The sequence below is a fragment of the Geotrypetes seraphini genome, chromosome 6, assembly GCF_902459505.1.
Source record: "Geotrypetes seraphini chromosome 6, aGeoSer1.1, whole genome shotgun sequence".
Classification (NCBI taxonomy): domain Eukaryota; kingdom Metazoa; phylum Chordata; class Amphibia; order Gymnophiona; family Dermophiidae; genus Geotrypetes; species Geotrypetes seraphini.
Window position 1 is genome coordinate 239,092,580 of NC_047089.1, and position 24,553 is coordinate 239,117,132.

Below are 24,553 nucleotides of genomic sequence, written 5' to 3' on the forward strand. Positions count from 1 at the left end.
GCTAGATTTTTTTTCACGCGCTGCAGCAGAGTGTTGATTTATGCATTTTTAAACCTTTCTGCACGCATGGTTTCATTTATTTTTCGGTGACAGGATAATCGCGCGCCAGACCCCAGCGCGCCGACAATCGAGCGCTGACAATTCGGCACAAGAAAGAAGAGCGCCGTGGGAAAACTTAGGGGTCCTTTTATCAAGCTGCGGTAGGGGTTTAATGCGCGTTAAACCGCCTGCCGCTCTAGCCGCTAATGCCTGCTTTGAGCAGGCGTTAGTTGTTTAGCCGGCCGCGGGGGTTAGCGCGTGATGAAATCTCCGATGTGCTAACCCCGCTAGCGCAGCTTGATAAAAGGACCCCTTAGTTTTAAAGAGCCCCGAAGAGGGGTATGGGGGAATCCCCCCACTTTACTGCATAGTGTTTGCACTGCCGTTGGGGGTGTTTGGGCGGTGCAACCCCCCACATTATAGAGAAAACAGAACTTTTCCCCCCCAAAATTGGAAAAAGTTCAGTTTTCTCTATAATGGAGGGTTCCAACCCCCCAAACCCCCCCCCCCCCATCAGCAGCGTGAACACTATACAGTAAAGTGTGTGTGGGGGGTGTCCTGTGGCGCACTTCTTTCTTGCGCTGAATTGTCAGCGCTTGATTGTCGGCGCGCTGGTGTCTGGCGCACAACTGACTGTGAACTTAATTTTCACTATTTATATTATTTGGGGGGGGTTGGGTTTTAGTTTATTATGTGCCTGCGATGCTTCTTTGGCCACTTTTATGTATACACTCTGTTTCTTTTGCCGAACCTTGTCCTTAAACATGGTAATGACCACGGCATTTGTTTTGGTTGGCCCGCGAGTTTGTCCACTTTTTAAATTTTGGCCCACTGTGTGTTCGACACCTCTGGTGTAGTTTGAGGTACAGGGGTGTCACTTTGTCGTATTGGCTCGGGGGCCCGTTCAAGCTGGACTTCAGTTTTGACTGTTTTGATTTTATTTTCACTTCTTTTTAGTTTATGATATATTTTTTAATCTCACTTATTGTTTTACCACTTATTTTGTTTTATTTTATCATTCAAATTTCCCCAGAATTCTATTGCTTCAACGGTTCTCCCTCTGCATCTATTCTTATCTCCCCTCTTTTTAACCTTTCAAATTCCTTTAGATCATTGTAATCTTATTAGTATGTTTATTTTCTTATTTTTCTCCTCTATCTCTATTTTCTTTCTTTATTACTCTTCTAATTGTCATTTTTCCTGGTACTTTAGTTAGATTGTGAGCCTTCGGGACAGTAAGGGAATTTCTAAGTACCTATATCTTACTTATAATTTTAATGCACCAATATATTCATTGTAACCCGTTCTGGGCTCTTCTGGGAGGACGGGCTAAAAAAATCGAATAAATAAATAAATTTGGTTGCGGAGAGAATAAGTCTGGATGCTACATTTTGAACGGTTTGTAGGTTTTTTCCCCACATATTTTCTTTGCATTCTGCATAAATTAACGACATGCAGATGCTTCTAATACACTGACATATCACGCATACTTACCTCGGCTATTTTAATCTCTAGTTTCAGCAGGGCTTTCATATCCGACTCAGCCCGGGAGGCGTTGGCTCCCAAAAGAACCGCCACATCAACCATGAACCGCAGAAGGGCATCTCTGTACTGAAAAAGAGGGCTGAATACTAAGTGACCATCACAGCACCCGCTAGTAACATTACACGGAAATGTGGCTGTCCCACACAAAGCAACCTCGAATAAAATGGAAGATTTTCTAGCTTGATTATAAGGACTCCATCTTTTTTGTTAATTAAACCCTAATATCACCAGATCCTCCCACAAATTAAAACTATCCTTCCCCTCGCTAAAAGGCATTTCCCACACAGGAAAGCTAGGGACCTCCCTCCACTTCAAAATCACTGAGCTCTGGAACAACCTTACCTCCCCTCTTCAGAACTTGAGCTCTCTCCAAGTTTTCCGCAAACATTTGAAAACCTGGCTTTTCTCAAAAATGTAAGTCTCCCTCCAACTTAGGAATCAAGGAAACTCTAAATTTTCTTCACACTTCTACCTCTAACCCTCTGTTGTAGTTCCTTCCTATTTCTTCTACTGTAAACCGCGCCGAGCTCTACGAATGTGGAGATGATGCGGTATACAAACCTAAAGATTAGATTAGATTTAGTTTGTATTCTCATTTCCTGAAATTAAATTGTTCAGTAATACCTGAAAATAAATAGAGCTCTTCAAAGAAAACAAAATCAAGAAGCCAAACAGACATTTGTAAAACACAGATCAAAATTGTATGAAACGATGTGTCCTGCTTTTGGAATATAATGATCCCGTTTTATTACCATCTGGAGGGAAAGAGCGATGGGGGAGAGATAGAGAAGGGACGGCGTGACCTTTTGTCTGCGACGGAGCCAACAAACTCATGCAGATCGATAGTTTGTAGGACTACGGCAGGTCTGCTGGGGGAAGTCCATCTCCGCTGCTGACTGCGGACGTCCCTTTCACGAAAACATCGAACGATCTGAACAAAAGGCTTCTTTAAAGAGATTGCAAAAAAAATGTGCAAGGTCTGCAGAGAAAATAAATAACCTCAGCCCAGCACAAAAGGTAAGAAAGATTGGAGAGGGGGAAGGAGAACAATGCAGCTCAATAAATGAAGACTTCAGAGTTACCTTGAATTTTGGTTGCCGGTAGAGGCAAGGGTGATTTTTGAGTTTGCTTGCCTCTGCTTTAAAACTTTAACAGGTTCATCGCCGATTTATCTCTTATGTCATTTTAAATTCTCAGGCGCAACCTGCACACGTGGTGCTTGCTTGATCACATTCCCATCCCTGAAGGGTTGTATTTACAAGAGATTTCTCGATAGAACATTGTCATTTCAGGCATAGAAACATGACGGCAGATAAAGGCCAAATGGCCCATCTAGTCTGCCCATCCACAGCATCCACTATCTCCTCCTCTCCTTATTGGCTAAGGCTCTTAACATTTGCATCTCCTCTTCCTATTGGCTAAGGCTCTTTATACCTGCATTGTGAGGTCATACAACTTTACGTTTATGGAAACATTGTAACATGACGGCAGATAAAGGCCAAGTGGCCCAACCAGTCTGCCCATCCGAAGTAACCATTATCTCTTTTTCTCTCTGAGAGATCCTACGTGCCTATTCCAGGCTTTCTTGAATTCAGGCACGGTCAATTAAAACTTATCTTTTCGATAAATTTCTCTGACTCCATATCTAATGCTCAATAATTTTTATTGAGTTTTAAAAATAAAATATACATAACAAAAATCTTACAAAGAATATCATCTCAACTCAGTTAATAGATTGTAGATATACTTAAGGTTAGTTTAGTTTAGTATAAATTCAAAGAAATCAACAATCAATTATTATCACAATACAAACATGATAAAGTACCTCCCAACACTCCCTCCTCCCTTCCCACCCCCCTTCCCCCACTCCACCCCTCCCATTTCCAAATATTACAAATAAATAGTGCTCCATATCTATATCGAGGTATCTTTAAACACTTTAAGCCAGGGGTGTCAAAGTCCCTCCTCGAGGGCCGCAATCCAGTCGGGTTTTCAGGATTTCCCCAATGAATATACATGAGATCTATTTGCATGCACTGCTTTCATTGTATGCTAATAGATCTCATGCATATTCATTGGGGAAATCCTGAAAACCCGACTGGATTGTGGCCCTCGAGGAGGGACTTTGACATCCCTGCTTTAAGCTAAATTTGGTTGATGTAATTTTGGAAGTTTTTGTTTAGGTCATTCACGCTTGTACAAATGCAAGCAGTGTCTCACTTTCGGCTCACCACACAATTGTTTCCCACGTAATCATCTTTATAGGACCCCCAGGGACCCCTGAAGAAGACTTTTTGTTGAAACGCGGACAGTGTTGGGTCCTGTATCCCTAGCGGACTAGGTCCTTTAAGGCTCTTATGTGGATGATTTATTTTTATGTGGATGATTTCAGTGTACCTTTGGAACTTTCAAATAAAGTCCATTTAGGAACATCGTCACTCCACAGTTTTTTTTTTTGGTTTTCACAGTATACACTGTAGCAGAGGGGTAATGCTTAACGCATCTGCACAGTAGAACAGAGCTTTCTAATCTGTACTGGATGGATGTTCCCTGTAGGGCAGGAGTGTCTGGGGGTCTTGCACCTGGAATAGGGTTATCCAAACTAACAATGGAAAAACCGTTTGTTCAATTGGTCAAGTCTCAATTGGCTATGAAGAAAACTATACAGAGTTCTAATTGTACACAAGACCTCAAACACTACGTATGAGAAGGTAGAAAGGGACAGATTCTTCAGCCTATTGGGAACCACAAGAACAAGGGGGCACTCAGAGAAATTGAAAGGGGACAGGTTTAGAACAAATGCTAGGAAATTCTTTTTCACTCAGGATGGTGGACACCTGGAATGTGCTTCCGGAAGTTGTGATAGGACAGAGTACACTAAGGGGTTTCAAAGAAGGATTGGATAAATTCCTGAAGGATACGGGGATTGAGGGATACAGATAGAGGTAGAGATAGAGATAGGTTATGAAAGGGTATAGATAAAAGGATAAAGGAGATTAAAGGGTTTGGACAAGGATCACCTTACAGGTCATGGACCTGATGGGCCGCCGCGGGAGCGGACTGCTGGACGCGATGGACCTTTTGGTCTGACCCAGCAACTTCTTATGTTCTTATGTTCGTGTCCTTACTGGGGTGAAGTATTTATCAACGGTCTTGTACAGGAGAGGAGCACTTCTAACGTCAAAATAGGCAAAGGTGTGATGGTGAAGAACATCAGCCCCTGAAGAAACTTACCAGTGAAACGGCTGGATAGCCGTTGGGCTTTAAGTTAAGTGCCCTTCTTAATAAGAATTATTCCACCACAACAGAGTATAAAAATTATTCAGTTTGTTAACTAATGAATCCTGTACAAGGACACGAAGAACCTCATACGTAGTGTCTCAGGTGTTTGAGGACTTGAGTACAATTAGAACTCTGTATAGGTTTGTTCACAGCCAATTGGAACCTGGAGTAGGGTTACCAGATTTTACTATTGAAAAATCCGGACCCATGGCCCCGCGCCCCAGGCCCGCCCCATCCCACCCAAGTCACACCTTAAACCGCCACCGCCTCGCCCCCCCAACCCCGCCCCCTCAACCTGGTCTCATGCTCTGAGCCACCTCGGGAGGGTATCTGGGCACACGCAGGTGTGACGCGATGATGTTGCACGCATGTACGTGACGTCTGCACGTGATCACATGCCCTACCAACACGATCCCAAGCCGGAAGCTTTTCAAAACCCGGAGAAAGCGCCGGGGAGGGGGTGGGGCAAAGAGGAGGACGGGTGCCAACCCCCCCAAGACAGTGTCTGGGGCAGATCGTCCCTCCCTTTCTATGCCACTGAGCACACTTTAACAAAAGAGTCCTTAAACTCTACTCCGACAGTTCTCTCACTGCGCCTTCTAAGCTCATGCAGTCAGGCACCTTTCCTCTACCTCTAAATTCTCCCTTTCACCTTCTTGTTCCCACTATGGGCAGATTAGAGCAAAGATAAATACAACTTACACTTTTCGCCTCGGTGCTGTTATCAAGGTAATCCTCTCGAGCTGACAGAGAAAGGGAGGCTTGATCCAGCTGTTATGATATAAATCAAATTTATAAGAAGCAAAATAAGTATTTAGTAATGAATTCAATGATTGAAAAAATTAAAACAATTTTTAAAAAAAATTAAAATTCATGATACAGGGTACTAATGAGGATTGCAGCCGCTGGGTGTTAGGTTACACCTGCGGCAATCTGAAGATTCCTGTACATAACAGTGTTTTGTGAACCAGCGGAGAATATGAGTTTATGGACACAGTTTATAGAATTGTTGTGTATAAATCAAGCAGTGACATTGTTCAGTTGTCATTATAAAAGTGAGCTCTTTGCTTTAATTCTGTTCCTATAAGACACACTGTATTTCTTTGCTCATGTGGGGCTGACTAATTATCATACAGACCAGTTTCTCTTAAACTGTGTGCCTAAGAACATAAGAATTGCTGATGCTGGGTCAGACCAGTGGTCCATCCTGCCCAGCAGTCCGCTCACGCGGCGGCCCTCTGGTCAAAAACTAGTGCCCTAACTGAGACTAGCCTTAACTAAGTACGTTCTGGTTCAGCAGGAAATTGTCCAACTTTGTCTTGAATCCCTGAAGGGTGTTTTCCCCTATAACAGCCTCCGGAAGAGCGTTCCAGTTTTCCACCACTCTCTGGGTAAAGAAGAACTTCCTTACGTTTGTACAGAATCTATCCCCTTTTAACTTTAAAGAGTGCCCTCTCGTTCTCCCTACCTTGGAGAGTGTGAACAGTTTGTCTTTATCTACTTTGTCTTGAGTCCCTGGAGGGTGTTTTCCCCTATAACAGCCTCCGGAAGAGTGTTCCAGTTTTCCACCACTCTCTGGGTAAAGAAGAACTTCCTTACGTTTGTACAGAATCTATCCCCTTTTAACTTTAGAGAGTGCCCTCTCATTCTCCCTACCTTGGAGAGTGTGAACAGTTTGTCTTTATCTACTTTGTCTTGAGTCCCTGGAGGGTGTTTTCCCCTATAACAGCCTCCGGAAGAGCGTTCCAGTTTTCCACCACTCTCTGGGTAAAGAAGAACTTCCTTACGTTTGTACGGAATCTGTCCCCTTTCAACTTTAGAGAGTGCCCTCTCGTTCTCCCTACCTTGGAGAGTGTGAACAGTTTGTCTTTATCTACTTTGTCTTGAGTCCCTGGAGGGTGTTTTCCCCTATAACAGCTTCCGGAAGAGCGTTCCAGTTTTCCACCACTCTCTGGGTGAAGAACTTCCTTACATTTGTACGGAATCTATCCCCTTTCAACTTTAGAGAGTGCCCTCTCGTTCTCTCTACCTTGGAGAGGGTGAACAACCTGTCTTTATCTACTAAGTCTATTCCCTTTAGTACCTTATTTCGGTGTCAGGTCAAAAGTGCGCCGGGACAAAGGCGCGCCCAGACAATTGAGCGCAGCGCGGAGGCGCACGCCGCTCTAAATTACTGTTTTTAGGGCTCCGACGGGGGTGTGTGGGGGGGGGAACTCCCCCACTTTACTTAATAGACATTGTGCCGCCTTGTGGGGGGCGTTGTGGGGGGGGTGGGGGGTTGTAACCCCCCACATTTTACTGAAACTTAACTTTTTCCCTGTTTTTAGGGAAAAAGTTCAGTTTACAGTAAAATGTGGAGGGTTACAACCCCCCAAACCACCCATACCGCCAGCGCGATGTCTATTCAGTAAACTGGGGGGGTTTCCCCAACAAAAACCCCCGTCGGAGCCCCTAAAAACTGTAATTTTGTACGGCGCGCACCTTCACGCTGCGCTCAATTGTCGGCGCGTGCTTTTGTCTATGAACCCTTTATTTCTATAGCGCTGAAAGGCGTAAGCAACACTGTACATTTTAATTATTTGTAGATGCATTTCTTTGAGCAATTGGCTTTATGTAAGATTGACTATGCCTGCTTTTGTTCATATTTTGTATAGACTTTTAATATTTGATGCATGTAACTCCCTATAAACCGTTTTGGAAAAAAACGGTATAGAAATGTTTGAAAAATAAATAAATACAATAGACAGTCCCTGCTCAGAAGAGCTTACAATCTAATTTAGACAGGACATTTCAGGGTTGGGGGAGATTATAGTGGGTCTAGGTATCTGACAGCAGTGAGTGCCCCAAAGAGATTCCGACTGTGCCACGAGAGTTTTACTTTATTTTTAAAAATTTCCCTTCATAAGTATACACTAGAATAGATGACACGCACGTCGCGTTCGCAAGAGTCTGTTAATGTTATGACCGTCTGTGTGCATAAGGATAGAACCGCCCAGACAAGCATCATTCTTTGATGTGATTGGTCCTTGAAAACTAGCAGCAAGTAATTTTAATTTATTTTTTAATGTAGTAGTTTTCCTAACTTGAGCAACAAAGCAATCAAGGCTTAGTTACTGTTTGGATCCTCTTATCTTTGCAAACTTGGATTTTCAGCTCTGACAGAAAATAAATTGAAAAAAAGATAATGACTGCAGATGGTGGCTGATGAAATGCATGTTTGCTTGTTGACTATTGAGTCATGTTATGAGTTAATTTGCACTCAAAAACAAACACATCCATCGTATTGATTAGCAATTCTATCTATCATTCTTACAATCAGGGCAGGATTAATTCTTCGAGGGCCCCTAGGCACACAAGTACACTCGGCGCCCCTGGCCCTGCCCCGCCCCTAACCCGCCCATGCTCTGCCCATGTCCCGCCCCCATTTATCTGTTTTCTTCTTTACTTCTTTATTTCCACTTGTATTTCATTTTTTTTTTAAATTCAAAACAAAGATTAGTATGCCAGTCCATAGTTTTTCTTCTATGCAACCCCCAAACATCTCTGAACAAATCCCCCTTCCTTCCCTTCCCACCTACTTACCCAAGGATTTAACTCTGAACCCTTTGCAAGCATCTATGAAAGTGTTCAAATATTTGTAAAGCAGTAATACTATCTGAAATATAAGTCTATATTAATAACCAAGTTTACAACGCCTCACTCTACATCAACCAACTGTAACCCATATGTATGGATAAACAACCAAATCTGTAACTCCTTTAGTATGTTCCACTCCATGTATGTTAACTTGCAACAAAACAAGGCAAGTAGTCCACCAAAGAATCCAACGTGAAACAAAAGAAGATTGGCAGAAAATAAGGAGATTCAAATCAGGTTAATTCAAGGTGCTCCCAAGAACCATGCCTGATGCATTTCGCCAAACAAGACTAGTCAACGCTAACAAAAAAACATGTCTTTCATACAAACAGGTCACAGAAAACACCTTCACCTAGTATGGAATATGTAATCACAAACTAACCTTTCCCCCCTTTTACAAAACTGTAGTATGGTTTTTAGCCATGGCCCGTGCTAAAAAAAATGCTCTATAGTTTTGTAAAAGGGGGGATAAAATAGACAAAGGTTAAATAAAACCATCAAGAAGCTGGACTCTGCATACAATGCAACACCACAGAAAGAGTGATGCATGTCCCCTAAAGCAAAAATAAATAAATAGAAATTTTTTTTCTACCTTGGTCTTGTCAATATCTTCCTTTCATCTTTTGTCCTTCTGTGCCACTTCCAGAAACTGTATGCCTCCCCCTTCCATCTTTCCCTTCACCCTCATTGGTCTGGCATCCATCTTCTTCCATTCCCTCTTCCAATGGTCTGGCATCTCTCTCCTCTCTTCTTCCCTTCCCTCTCCCACACCCCCATGGTCTAGCATTTCACTCTCTCCTCTCCCTTCCCCTCACTTCCATCAGCATTAGCCCCCTTTCTTTCCCTCCAACCCAATTCCATCCAGTATCCTTCCTTTTCCCTGCACACAATTCCATCAGCATCTGCCCCCTTTCTCTCCCTCCACCACCCTTCCATACCACACTGCCCCACCATCCTTCCCACCACCCTCCCATACCACCCTGCCCCCTTTCTCTTCCTCCACCACCATTCGATACCATCCTTCACACAACCCTTCCATACCACCCTACCCCCTTTCTCTTCCTCCACCACCCTTCCATACCATGCTGCCCCACCATCCTTCCCACCACCCTTCCATACCATCCTGCCCCCTTTTTCTTCCTCCACCACCCTCCATACCATCCTTCTCACAACCCTTACATACCACCCTGCCCCCTTTCTCTTCCTCCACCACCCTTCCATGCTCCTTTCTCCCCCTCCTCTGCCCTCTGAGCTTCTTTGCCCGAAAGCAGCATTATAACAGCTGACGGCAATGGCCCACCCCACAGCAATGGCAACGCCCCCCCCCCCCCCGCAGCAACAGCAACAGCCTCCCTGCAGCAACGCAAATACCCCCCCCCCCCCCCGCAGCAATGGCAATGGGTTCCCCTCCCGGCAGCAATCGCAATGCAGCCGGATCTGTTACTGGAAGGTCCCATAATGACTGCTTCTGCCAGTCCATCCCCCTCCGATGTCACTTACTTGCTCCGGAAGAAGTGATGTCGGAGGGGGATGAACCGGTAGAAGCAGTCATCGCGGGACCTTCCAGTAATAGATCCGGCTGTTTTGCGGTTGCTGCTGGGAGGGGGGCCCGTTGCTGGCAAGGTGAGTTGTCCTCTTTCAGCGGGCCCCCCCTCATCTTTTTGGGCCCTAGGCAGATGCCTAGTGTGCCTATTGATTAATCTGGTCCTACTTACAATTAAGACCATAAGAACATAAGAATTGCTGCTACTGGGTCAGACCTGTGGTCCATCGTGCCCAGCAGTCCGCTCAAGCGGCGGCCCTCTGGTCAAAGACCAGCGCCCTAACTGAGACTATCCCTACCTGCGTACGTTCTGGTTCAGCAGGAACTTGTCTAACTTTGTCTTGAATCCCTGGAGGGTGTTTTCCCCTATGACAGACTCCGGAAGATTGTTCCAGTTTTCTAACACTCTCTGGGTGAAGAAGAACTTCCTTACGTTTGTACGGAATCTATCCCCTTTTAACTTTAGAGAGTGTCCTCTCGTTCTCTCTACCTTGGAGAGGGTGAACAACCTGTCTTTATCTACTAAGTCTATTCCCTTCAGTACCTTGAATATTTCGATCATGTCCCGGGCGGTAATCTCCTCTGTTCGAGGGAGAAGAGGCCCAGTTTCTCTAATCTTTCACTGTTCGGCAGCTCCTTCAACCCCTTAACCATCTTAGTCGCTCTTCTCTGAACCCTTTCGAGTAGTACCGTGTCCTTCTTCATGTACGGCTTAAAAAACTTTAGATAAATAACTCTCATATTTCATCTTTTGTTGGTTATGCAATTTTATAATTTCAATTATAATGTGCCGCAAAAACATTTCCACGGTTTAGTGTGCTGGAACTACAGCTCTACAGCCCTGCTTTTTTTTTTTTTTGGGGGGGGGGGTTTGTTTACTTTTTGCTTGATGCAGTTTGATTGGTTGAGTAGGCAGCCTGCTCTGAACCCCCCTGAAGGCCCTGACAGTACTGATCTGAATTGGATTGGCGGAGCAGCATCTGTCTGTTGCCTGCTCAACCAAAACAATTCAGAGCAGTGCCTACAGGGGATGGGTCGAATCCCTTGAAGGCACTGACCACATGCCATTGACCAGTACAGTCATAGAACCTTTATTCTCCCTTCCCCTTTTCTCCGTCTTCCTCAAACTGATTTAATGTTGCATATACATTCTGTTATTCCTTATATTGTATTAGGCAAAGCATGACTCAGAAATACTGGAATAAATTAGATTAACTGCTATAATTTAACCTATCAGTCACTGAATATCAGTTTAACTGGTTCACGTGTGTAGTGACCAAAAGAAAACCTGGATATTCAATGCCAATTGCCAGAAAGGGCCCGACATCGAATACCCAGGTTTAACGTCGGCAGTGGACAGTCAAAATGCTGCCCACCATTGGCCCCATCATTCCTCTGCAGTAGAAAAATGGATGTCAAGTCATAAACTAAAACTGAACTCGGAAAAAACTAAATTCCTACTACTGGAAAGGGAAAAAAACCCATCTCTCACAGAACTAGAAGTAAATACAATCAAGTACCCAATGCAAAGCACACTCAAGATCCTGGGAATTCTACTAGACAGAAACTGCACAATGCAGTCCCAAATCCACAAAATCATCCAAAGAGCATTCTTCACAATACGTAACCTAAGAAAAATAAGAAAATTCTTCAACAAAGATCAATATAAGATACTAGTACAATCCCTAGTACTGAGTATAGTAGATTACTGTAACAGCCTATACCTATCATGCCCAAATTACATGATAAAACAATTACAGACAGTTCAAAACACAGCCCTCAGAATCATCTACTCACTAGGCAAATATGTCCACATCACCAAAGCATACCTAGACTCACACTGCCTACCAATAAAAGCAAGATCCCAGTTCAAATTCTATTGTCTACTATACAAAGTAATACATGGAACAGCACCCAGCTACCTAAACAACAGACTACACCGTAACCTCTCACACAGATTAAGGAGAACTCAGAGCCTATTCACTCACCCCCCTCTCAAAGGAACACGACGAAAGAAACTATATGACAGCCTTTTAGCGACACAGGCAGCAAAGATCGATACTACCATCACCAATCTACTGACCAAATCAATAGACATTAAAGCATTCCGAAAAGAAATCAAAACTCATCTCTTCAAAAAACACTTCCCATCATCATAACCTCACAAAAGTATTAGAAAATGCTCTCATGACTACCCTAACACCACCACCAGCAACACCTCGAATCCGGACAGTATTAGCGCTATTCGTCTAAACAACAGAATCCGGACAATATTATCTCTATTCGTCTAAACAACCTATCACTATCTACTATCTACTACCAATCTATCCTGGAAAAGTCCAGAATAACAATTGTAACTTAACGCATTCTTGATTATATGTACTGCAATGCTACTGGAAATGTCCAGTCTTCTAACTTGTAATCCGCTTAGAACCGCAAGGCACAAGCGGAATAGAAATCACTAATGTAATGTAATGTAATGTAACTGTATGGCAGCAGTGGGCAAACTTTTGACTCGTGGGCCACAATTGCTTCTTAAATTTGACAGAAGGGCCGGACCAAGAGCATCTTTCTATCCTTCCCTCCCTCCCTCTCATCCTTTCTGCAGCAGAACCCTTGAGCACCCGCCCCCGCCGCGCAGCCGAACCCCCCGCTAGCCTTCCATCCTTCCCTCTCATCCGAACCCCGCCGACTGCGAGCCCTACATACCTCCCTCCAGAGCGTCAGGCCGGCAGCACTCTAAACAGGCTGATTCACGGCCTTCTCTCGTCGGGGCCTTCCGTGTGCCACATTACTGACATCATCAGTGATGCAGCAGAGGGAATTCCCTGACGAGAGAGGGAGGTATGTGGGGTTCGGATGGTCAGCGGGCCAGATTATAAAACTAAACAGGCCGTAGTTTTCCCATAACTGCTGTATGTGGGACACGCTGGGCGCACCTCCATCAATAAATGCGCAAACCTAGCATTAATTTTTGCCTTTTACTTATAGTCAGTGCAAACAGTGGCGTAGCGAGGATGAGAGATGCCCCGGGTGGACGTGCCCCTCCCCTGCCCTCGAGGCTCCACCCCCTTGGCCCCTTCCCCAATCCCCCCGCCACGCGTGTGGCCCCTTCCCTCCCCCCATACAACTAGTTGCTCACCGCCGCGAGTAACAACTTCAACATGCTCCTCGCGAACCCGGCGGCTCTCCCGCTGACATCACTTTTTACGCCCGGCGCCTGGAAGTGATGTCAGCGGAAGAGCTGACGCAGTCGCGAGGAACGCGTTGAAGCCGGGATGGGGGAAGGGAAGGGGACGCGCACGCGGCGAGGGGAGGTGTGGGACGAGGCAGAGGGAGCGGAGGAGGGGGGCCAGCGCCCACACCTACAGACCGCCCCCCTCGCCACTGAGTGCAAAATATTACCCACACTCTAGTAAACAGGTCCCTCAGTCACTTTTCCAGCGTTCACGCTTATGTTTGTTTAGCTTTCCACATCGTGCGCTCCCTTCTATCACTTATGCCTATTTATATAAACTGACAAGTTCCCTCTACAGACGTCACATGGAGGGACCTCGTGCTCTTTGTGGCCTTGGCACAGCTTGATCGCCATTTTTTAAAGTTATGGTTGATTTGTATCTGCATGTGGGCCTTGGCCCTTAACCCATGACACTTTGTAATACTATGTTTGCCATGCTATATTTTCCCAAACTTGTGCTCACCGCATTAGGCCTCACCACACCATGTTTTGTCACATTATGTTTTCACCATGCTTTCTTAACTATGTTTTGCCATCTCTGTCAGACAATGTTTACCCGTGCTATCTCTTATCATACGATGTCTGAGAGTGTGGCACGATGGTTAGAGCTGCAGCCTCCGCACCCTGAGGTTCTGGGTTCAAACCCACGCTGCTCTTTGTGACCCTGGGCAAGTCACTTAATCCCCCCATTGCCCCGGGTACATTAGATAGAATGTGAGCCCACTAGGACAGATAGGGAAAAATGCTTGAGGACCTGAATAAATTCATGTAAACCGTTCTGACCTCCCCTGGGAGAACAGTAGAGAAAATAAAATTTATTTATTTATGTATTTTAAAATTTTCTATACTGTTTTATTCCAAAACAGTTACAATAAAATTACATACATAAAATATTGAAACAGGTCAGAACAGATAAAAACAAAAGCAGAAAGATTCAATCCTTGCAATAGGTCAAATGCTCAAAGAAATGCAGCAACGAACAATTGCATTTTCAGCGTGAAAAGCTTCAGCCTCTGATAACCAGAGCTGATATTGTGACATCATAATGCCTCATTCCACCAATAATAGCCAACCTCATGAGTGATGTCACAATGGCTTGATTGCCTATACTTGGCTCACTTTTACTACATTTTGATTTCTAGAGTGGCGCAGTGGTTAAAGCTACAGCCTCAGCACCCTGAGGCCGTCAAACCCATGCTACTCCTTGTGACCCTGGACAATTCACTCAATCCCCCCACCCACCCCCCATTGCCCCAGGTACATTAGATAGATTGCAAGCCCACTGGGACAGATAGGGAAAAATGCTTGAGTACCTGAACAGTGGCTTAGAAAGGGAGGGGCGGCAGTCCGCCCTGGGCGCCATGTTGGTGTCCTCCTCTCTGCTCTATCCCATTCCTCCTGCTGCGTGTGCGCCTTTACTTCCACCCACCTCTCACTCTTCACTGGCGCAATCCAGTTGCTCGTGCCAGTGTCGGTTCTCCCTCTGCCGTCACTTTCGTATCCCGCACCCAAGAAGTGATGTCGGAGGGAGAGCCGACGCCGACATGGGCAGCAAGTTAAAGAGGTACCGGGAAAGGGAAGGGGCACGCACAAAGCAGCGGGAGCCAGGAGGGGCAGAGAAGAGGGCAGGAGTGGGGCGCTTCTCACCCTCGCTACATCACTGTACCTGAGTAAATCCAGGTAAACTGTTCCGAGCTCTCCCAGGAGAACGGTATAGAAAAATTGAATAAATAAATTCCATAAAGTATGCCACAAGTTAGACAGCTAAATCGGCTTAATTGCCACCGACAGTTGTCACCAATTATCTCATAATTGCCGTTAACCGAACTTAACTGAAAGTTAGGTGCCTGACTCGAAAAATGCGATTCTGCAAAAAGTAGGCGTCTAGTCCAAAACACCTACCTAAAAGTGGGCATATTTAGGGGCGGATAACGGACATGTTTTCAAGTTAGGCAACTGTTTTTTTAATTAGGCCCTGTTGTGCGCCTAACTTAGGGTACAGGCATTTAGGCCAAGAAAACTCTGGCATATCTGTGGCTGGTGTAGAATTATGGACTGTCCTGCTTGGTATCCTGCGATTCTGTACTGGGAGGATGAATTTTAAGAAAATGCTGAAAACGCAATTATTTACCAATGCCTTCCTATGCTAATGCTTATCCCATCGGATATCCTCTTTAGATTTCCCTGACAGTAAAAGAACAAGAGGGCATTCGGAAAAGTTGAAAGGGGACAGATTCAAAACGAATGCTAGGAAGTTCTTCTTTACCCAACGTGTGGTGGACACCTGGAATGCGCTTCCAGAGGGCGTAATAGGGCAGAGTACGGTACTGGGGTTCAAGAAAGGATTGGACAATTTCCTGCTGGAAAAGGGGATAGAGGGGTATAGATAGAGGATTACTGCACAGGTCCTGGACCTGTTGGGCCGCCGCGTGAGCGGGCTGCTGGGCACAATGGACCTCAGGTCTGACCCAGCGGAAGCATTGCTTATGTTCTTATTGGGAGAGGAGGAGATAGTGGATGCTCTGGATGGGCCATTTAGCCTTTATCTGCCATCATGTTTCTATGTTACTAAAGTTCTGTGACATCACAATGCAGGTGCAAAGAGCCTTAGCCTATAGGAAGAGGAGATGCAAATGTTAAGAGCCTTAGCCAATGCGCTTCCAGAGAGTGTAATAGAGCAGAGTACGGTACTGGGGTTCAAGAAAGGATTGGACAATTTCCTGCTGGAAAAAGGGATAGAGGGGTATAGATAGAGTATTACTGCACAGGTCCTGGACTTGTTGGGCCGCCATGCGAGCAGACTGCTGGGCACGATGGACCTCAGGTCTGACCCAGCGGAAGCATTGCTTATGTTCTTATTTAAAGCCTGTTTGTACTTCTGAATTACTTGAATTAGACTTGCTTTATATGCAAATGTGAATTGGTCTGGAATTGATTATTTGACCTGACATCTTTTGAGGTTTTTTTTGGTTTTTAACTGGTGAATTCTGTTTTGACTTGATATACTGATACTGTATTTTATTAGTGGGGATGTTTATGAGGTTGAGCACAACAAAGAAAAATGAGGAGACCCAATGATCCACAGTGAAAACAATCCACCGACGAAAACAAAAACTGTGGATACAGATGTTCTGGAGATAATTTATTAAACACTGACATATAAAACCATGAAAATTCAATTTAAAAAGTACAATGATAAAAAAATAGTGTGATAAAAATCCAGCTGGACCCTACACGGTCCGTGTTTCGGCAAATTTGCCTTCCTCAGGGGTCCATAGCGTTTTTTTGCTACTTCAGCTTGTCTGCGATGTTCTTTGCTCACATGTTTAAAGACAATAGACTGTTTTCAGTCCAATTCTTTATATGTGAGGTTGCAAACCATTGGACCCCTGAGGAAGGCGTGTTCACTGAAACATGGACTGTGTAGGGTCCGGTTGGATTTTTATCACAGTATTTTTTTATCATTGTAGTTTTTTAATTGAATTTTCATGGCTTTATATGTCAGTGTTCAATAAATTATCTCCAGAACATCTGTATCCACAGTTTTTTGTTTTCACTGTGGATTATCGGGTTCCCTATTTTTCTTTGTTGGACAGACTAGATGAGCCATTTGGCCTTTATCTGCCATCATGTTATAATGTTTCTATAATCATAAAGCCCTATGACCTCACAATGCAGGTGTAAAGAGCCTTAGCCTATAGGAAGAGGAGATGCAAATGTTAAGAACCTTAGCCAATAAGGAGAGAGATAATGGTTACTGCAGATGGGCATTTTATTGCTACTTCAGCTTGTCTACGGCGTTCTTTGCTCACATGTTTAAAGACAATAGACTGTTTTCAGTCCAATTCTTTATATGTGAGGTTGCAAACCATTGGACCCCTGAGGAAGGCGTGTTCACCGAAACATGGACTGTGTAGGGTCCGGTTGGATTTTTATCACAGTATTTTTTTATCATTGTACTTTTTTAATTGAATTTTCATGGTTTTATATGTCAGTGTTCAATAAATTATCTCCAGAACATCTGTATCCACAGTTTTTTGTTTTCACTGTGGATTATCGGGTTCCCTATTTTTCTTTGTTGGACAGACTAGATGAACCATTTGGCCTTTATCTGCCATCATGTTATAATGTTTCTATAATCATAAAGCCCTATGACCTCACAATGCAGGTGTAAAGAGCCTTAGCCTATAGGAAGAGGAGATGCAAATGTTAAGAGCCTTAGCCAATAAGGAGAGAGATAATGGTTACTGCAGATGGGCATTTTTTTGCTACTTCAGCTTGTCTGCGGTGTTCTTTGCTCACAGGTTTAAAGACAATAGACTGTTTTCAGTCCAATTCTTTATATGTGAGGTTGCAAACCATTGGACCCCTGAGGAAGGCGTGTTCACCGAAACATGGACTGTGTAGGGTCCGGTTGGATTTTTATCACAGTATTTTTTTATCATTGTAGTTTTTTAATTGAATTTTCATGGTTTTATATGTCAGTGTTCAATAAATTATCTCCAGAACATCTGTATCCACAGTTTTTTGTTTTCACTGTGGATTATCGGGTTCCCTATTTTTCTTTGTTGGACAGACTAGATGAGCCATTTGGCCTTTATCTGCCATCATGTTATAATGTTTCTATAATCATAAAGCCCTATGACCTCACAATGCAGGTGTAAAGAGCCTTAGCCTATAGGAAGAGGAGATACAAATGTTAAGAGCCTTAGCCAATAAGGAGAGAGATAATGGTTACTGCAGATGGGCATTTTTTTGCTACTTCAGCTTGTCTGCGGTGTTCTTTGCTCACAGGTTTAAAGACAATAGACTGTTTTCAGTCCAATTCTTTATATGTGAGGTTGCAAACCATTGGACCCCTGAGGAAGGCGTGTTCACCGAAACATGGACTGTGTAGGGTCCGGTTGGATTTTTATCACAGTATTTTTTTATCATTGTACTTTTTTAATTGAATTTTCATGGTTTTATATGTCAGTGTTCAATAAATTATCTCCAGAACAGCTGTATCCACAGTTTTTTGTTTTCACTGTGGATTATCGGGTTCCCTATTTTTCTTTGTTGGACAGACTAGATGAGCCATTTGGCCTTTATCTGCCATCATGTTATAATGTTTCTATAATCATAAAGCCCTATGACCTCACAATGCAGGTGTAAAGAGCCTTAGCCTATAGGAAGAGGAGATGCAAATGTTAAGAGCCTTAGCCAATAAGGAGAGAGATAATGGTTACTGCAGATGGGCATTTTATTGCTACTTCAGCTTGTCTACGGCGTTCTTTGCTCACATGTTTAAAGACAATAGACTGTTTTCAGTCCAATTCTTTATATGTGAGGTTGCAAACCATTGGACCCCTGAGGAAGGCGTGTTCACCGAAACATGGACTGTGTAGGGTCCGGTTGGATTTTTATCACAGTATTTTTTTATCATTGTACTTTTTTAATTGAATTTTCATGGTTTTATATGTCAGTGTTCAATAAATTATCTCCAGAACATCTGTATCCACAGTTTTTTGTTTTCACTGTGGATTATCGGGTTCCCTATTTTTCTTTGTTGGACAGACTAGATGAGCCATTTGGCCTTTATCTGCCATCATGTTATAATGTTTCTATAATCATAAAGCCCTATGACCTCACAATGCAGGTGTAAAGAGCCTTAGCCTATAGGAAGAGGAGATGCAAATGTTAAGAGCCTTAGCCAATAAGGAGAGAGATAATGGTTACTGCAGATGGGCATTTTATTGCTACTTCAGCTTGTCTGCGGTGTTCTTTGCTCACAGGTTTAAAGACAATAGACTGTTTTCAGTCCAATTCTTTATATGTGAGGTTGCAAACCATTGGACCCCTGAGGAAGGCGTGTTCACCGAAACATGGACTGTGTAGGGTCCGGTTGGATTTTTATCACAGTATTTTTTTATCATTGTAGTTTTTTAATTGAATTTTCATGGTTTTATATGTCAGTGTTCAATAAATTATCTCCAGAACATCTGTATCCACAGTTTTTTGTTTTCACTGTGGATTATCGGGTTCCCTATTTTTCTTTGTTGGACAGACTAGATGAGCCATTTGGCCTTTATCTGCCATCATGTTATAATGTTTCTATAATCATAAAGCCCTATGACCTCACAATGCAGGTGTAAAGAGCCTTAGCCTATAGGAAGAGGAGATGCAAATGTTAAGAGCCTTAGCCAATAAGGAGAGAGATAACGGTTACTGCAGATGGGCATTTTATTGCTACTTCAGCTTGTCTACGGCGTTCTTTGCTCACATGTTTAAAGACAATAGACTGTTTTCAGTCCAGTTCTTTATATGTGAGGTTGCAAACCATTGGACCCCTGAGGAAGGCGTGTTCGTGTAGGGTCCGGTTGGATTTTTATCATAGTATTTTTTTATCATTGTACTTTCTTAATTTAATTTTCATGGTTTTATATGTCAGTGTTTAATAAATTATCTCCAGAACATCTGTATCCACAGTTTTTGTTTTTGCTTATGAGGTTTTACAGACATATCTGTATTATATGTGGAACTAGCAGGGACATAAGATTGTATGTATGTGATATAGAAACCGCATAGTTGTATGTGGTATATACGGTACATTTTTCAGTAAATACACTGTGCCTTAACTTAAGACACCTAGTGACGTCTGATGTCGCATAGGTGGTGCTAAGCGATATTCTAAACAGTGTGCCAATCTTTTATAGAATCATGTTTAGCACCAGTGGCATGGTGAGGGAGGGAGGGGGAGGCGGACCTCCCCAGGCGCCGTCTTGGTGGGGCGCCAGCACCTCTCCGCCTTCCCACGCCATGCTCGCACCCTCCTTTCCCCCATTCCCGCCTCTACCTCTGTAAACCTTCGCCAGCGCGAGCAACGTTTCCAGCCTGCCGCTTGCGCCAGCCTGGCTCCCCTCTGAAATCACTTCCAAGTCGCGGGGCCAGGATGTGACATCAGAGGGAAAGCCGACGCCGGTGCGAGTAGCAGGCTGGAGAAGCTGCTCGCGCTGGCGAAGATTTGAAGAGGTGCGGGGGGGGGAAGGGAGGGTGCGCATGTGATGTCGGGAGTGGGAAAGGAGCGCAAGGGTGGAGAGGAGGGCGTAAGGGGCACCACCACCCCAGGCACCTCCTACCCTCACTACACCACTGCTTAGCATCACACTAGTCAGCAATAATGACTTTTTATTTATTTATTTGTTCAATTTTCTATACCGTTCTCCCAGGGCAGCTCAGAACAGTTTACATGAATTTATTCAGGTACTCAAGCATTTTTCCCTGTCTGTCCTGGTGGGCTCACAATATATCTATTGTACCTGGGGCAATGGGGGGATTAAGTGACTTGCCCAGGGTCACAAGGAGCAGCATGGGCTTGAACCCACAACCCCCAGGGTGCTGAGGCTGTAGCTTTAACCACTGCGCCACTCTTGAAATCAAAATGTAACTAAAGTGAGCCAAGTAAAGGACAATCAAGCCATTGTGACATCACTGAAGAGGTTGGCTCTTATTGGTGGAATGAGGCATTATGATGTCACAATACCAGCTCTGATTATCAGAGGCTGAAACTTTTCACACTATTTATTTATTCAATTTTCTATACTGGTCTCCCAGGGGAGCTCAGAATTTATTCAGGTACTCAAGCATTTTTCCCTATCTGGGCTCACAATGTATCTAATGTACCTGGAGCAATGGGGGGATTAAGTGACTTGCCCAGGGTCACAAGGGGCAGCGTGGGTTTGGATCCACAACCTCAGGGTGCTGAGGCTGTAGCTTTAACCACTGCGCCACACACTTCCCACTAGGCAACCTATATAGAATCGAGGCTTATGTGACCACCTCTGGGGTGGATGGCCATGCATGTGGCACAGCAGCCATTGAAGAGAAAAAATAATATAATCATGTTTGTTCACCTTCATTTCTTGGTTGATTGAGGTAAGACACACAAGCAAGTATTTAGATATAACATGGTCAGGCAGATTAGATAGGCCATAAGGTCTTTATCAATTTTTTTTCTCTGTTTCTAATTCAAGGTAAATTACTACATAAGAACATAAAAGCTAAATTAAGTTAGACCCAGATCCATCAAACCCAACCTCTATGTCTGACAATGGCCAGTCTTGGTCACAAATGACCAGCAGATCCCCAAAAGTAGATCTATATCTCATATTCATTTCCAGGGATGAAAAATGGTTCTTCCAAATCTACCTGGCTAATTATTTTTTTAAGGATTTTTTCTGCAGGAAATTGTCCTAACCTCTTTGAACCTAACTATCCCCCTCCCCCCTTATACTACATTAATAAAGCTGAATTGACCTACAATGCTTTTAGAAAACTCATAAGAACTACCTTATTCGACAGATATATCACCTCTGAAATCCTAAACGAGCAGCATTTGTAATCTCATGACCTTTTTTCTAATATGACCTCTCTGAATCTCTAAACAAACTATATATTGTAATTTTTGCAGTTTTTTTGAATCTCTAAACAAACTGTATATTGTCATTTTCACTTTTTTTTTTTTTTTGAAAGTTGCGACTTTTCTTTACAGGTCCGCTCCGAAATTCTTAGCAAACAGTATATTTTGCAATTTCGATTTCCTAAAGCTTCTGTACTCTGTACTCCTTCTACATATTGTAAATTGCTGAATGTCCAGCTCTCTTCAAGTTTCAAGTTTAATAAAATTTTTGATTAATCGCTTAATCATATTTCTAAGCGATGAACATTTTTTAAAATTACAGTATTTGGGGGACAATGCAACACTTTACAATATTTTACATCCTAGCGGACTAAAAGACAGACATTACAAACCATGAACATGTGGGAAAAGGAGAATGAAATACAAAATCATTAAAGAAAAGTAAGACAATCAGGGAGTAAAACAAAAGGTAGGGAAAATAGTCATAAAATTAAACAATGGAAATAAAAATTTGACCAGCGGACTGCTAACTAATTATCAAAAGCATCTTTAAAAAGAAAAGTTTTTAAATTACTCTTAAATTTCTCCAGATTGCGTTCTTCCCTTAAATAAATAAGGAGAGAATTCCAAATTTGAGGTGCAGTAACAGAAAAAATAAATTGCCGTCTTGTATTAATAATCCTAAGAGAAGGGATCGTGAATAGATTTTGTTCATTGGATCTCAGTATTCTATTTGGAGTATAAGGGATTAATAATTTATAGATGAATGCTGGAGTTTTATAAAACAGGGATTTAAAAGTAAGTATACATAATTTATATGTTATCCGGTGAGATATAGGAAGCCAATGCGCAGGGAGAGGGGGGACATGATTGAGACATTTAAATACATCACGGGACGTGTCGAGGTGGAGGAAGACATCTTCTTTCTCAGGGGACCCTCGGTCACAAGGGGGCATCCATTCAAACTCAGAGGAGGGAAATTCGATAGTGACATAAGGAAGTATTTCTTCACAGAAAGGGTTGTAGATCACTGGAACAAGCTTCCAGAGCAGGTGATCAAGGCCACCAGCGTTATTGACTTTAAGAATAAATGGGATGCCCTAGTTAGGATCCTTACGAGGGTCGAGTTAAGGAACTAGGTCATTAGTACTCAGACTTAATGGGGTGGGTCAGTAGAGTGGGCAGACTTGATGGGCTATAGCCCTTTTCTGCCGTCATCTTTCTATGTTTCCTAAGAAGAGGTGTTACATGATCAAATTTCCTAGAATGTAAACCGCCTAGAAGTCGCAAGATTGTGGCGGTATAGAAGAATAAAGTTATTATTATTATTATTATACTAAAGCGTGATAGCGGTTATTAGCACAGGGAACCGCGCTGAATGTTCCACGCTCCTCCCGACGCTCCTAGGGACTCTATGAGTGTTGGGAGCAGTGCGGAGCATTCAGCGCGGTTCCCTGTGCTAATAACCGCTATCGCGCTTTAGTATAAGGGGGGGGGGGATAGTTAGGTTCAAAGAGGTTAGGACAATTTCCTGCAGAAAAAATTCTTTAAAAAATAATTAGCCAGGTAGATTTGGAAGAACCATTTTTCATCCCTGGAAATGAATATGAGATATAGATCTACTTTTGGGGATCTGCTGGTCATTTGTGACCAAGACTGGCCATTGTCAGACATAGAGGCCACGTCCTCCAATAACACATGCCATGGCAAAAACGTTCTCACGATTTGTTTTCAATCTGCTGGTCACTAATTTTCATTCAGTGTCCTCTTGTTTTTAGTTCCTTGGAAAGGTCAAACACCCTGTTCTCTATTTAATCACTTCCCCTCAATCATGATTTTATAAATTTCTAGCATGTCCCTTCTCTGTTATCTGTTCTCTGAGCTGAAGAGCCCTAACTAGAGAATGATATGGGGAAAAAATATATCACCGTTCCCACCCCATCCCCATAAGCTCGACCCCATCCCTACCCCGTCCCCGCAAGCTCAGTCCCCCGTCCCTGCCCCATCCCCATGAGTTCAGTCCCCGTCCCTGCCCCGCAAGCTCGGTTCCCGCCCTGCAAACTGTCAAATTCCATCCACACAAGCCTCGAATAGTTATGATTTTATATTGAACTTATTTTAGTAAAGTATAAAAAGAGACAATATTCTATACAATTGTCATTTTATAAACAAAAATAATACAGAGCAAGGATCAACAAAACCCCTGTTTCCCCTCCCTTTCACAAATATTCCCTCCACTATTGTGAAAACTGAAAAACCAAATTACTACACAATGCTACATAGAAAACTCAAGCTAACAGAATGCTTCACTCACACATGGCAGGAATAGTGTTAGGGCAGTGCAACTAGGGCAACTGGCCCCTGGTCAGAGAGAGAGCCCTAATCCAGCTGCAAGCTAAAGAAGCACAGCCTGGGCTTTGTGGTCCCAAGTTAGTGGTCCCAAGTTATGTCTAATACCAGCTCTAGCAGGATACAGATTTCAAATCTGCAATATTCTAATCACAAAACATAAAATAAATTAATTTTTTTCTATCTTTCGATGTCTGGTAATTTTATTCTTCAAATCACATTGGTCTCAGGCTTTAGTTTTGGGTTCCTTCTGTCTTCATTGTGGCATGGCTGGCTCCTGAAGGTAAAATAGGCGCAAGAGGAACTGGGGAGGAGATACTGAGTCTGACACAGGCGCAATTTTTTTTACCACGGGAGCAAGACTTTTCACCGCTCCCGCAGGGCGGTGAAAGGTCTTGTCCCCATTCCTGTGGTAAACCAAATGTCTCCATTCTTGCAGATTTACTGCGGTGACCATGGTTTACCGCGGTAAACGGTCCCCGTGTCATTCTCTAGTCCTAACCTGTTTAGTCTTTCTTCTGAA

The 24,553-nt window shown here is 43.4% G+C and overlaps 1 protein-coding gene across 2 annotated transcripts in view; it reads right to left on the bottom strand.

Annotated features, from left to right (window-relative positions):
• PHEX (phosphate regulating endopeptidase homolog X-linked) overlaps positions 1–24,553 on the bottom strand; it is a 188,945-nt gene that overhangs the window by 118,710 nt on the left and 45,682 nt on the right. Inside the window, exons 6-7 of one of the 2 annotated variants that reach the window (XM_033949945.1) lie at positions 5,569–5,637; positions 1,534–1,650 (exon numbers count right to left, since the gene is read on the bottom strand). In XM_033949945.1, the coding sequence (XP_033805836.1) occupies positions 1,534–1,650; positions 5,569–5,637 (186 nt within the window). The remainder of the gene's footprint in view (positions 1–1,533; positions 1,651–5,568; positions 5,638–24,553) is intronic. The other variant, XM_033949946.1, reaches the window with a different exon arrangement.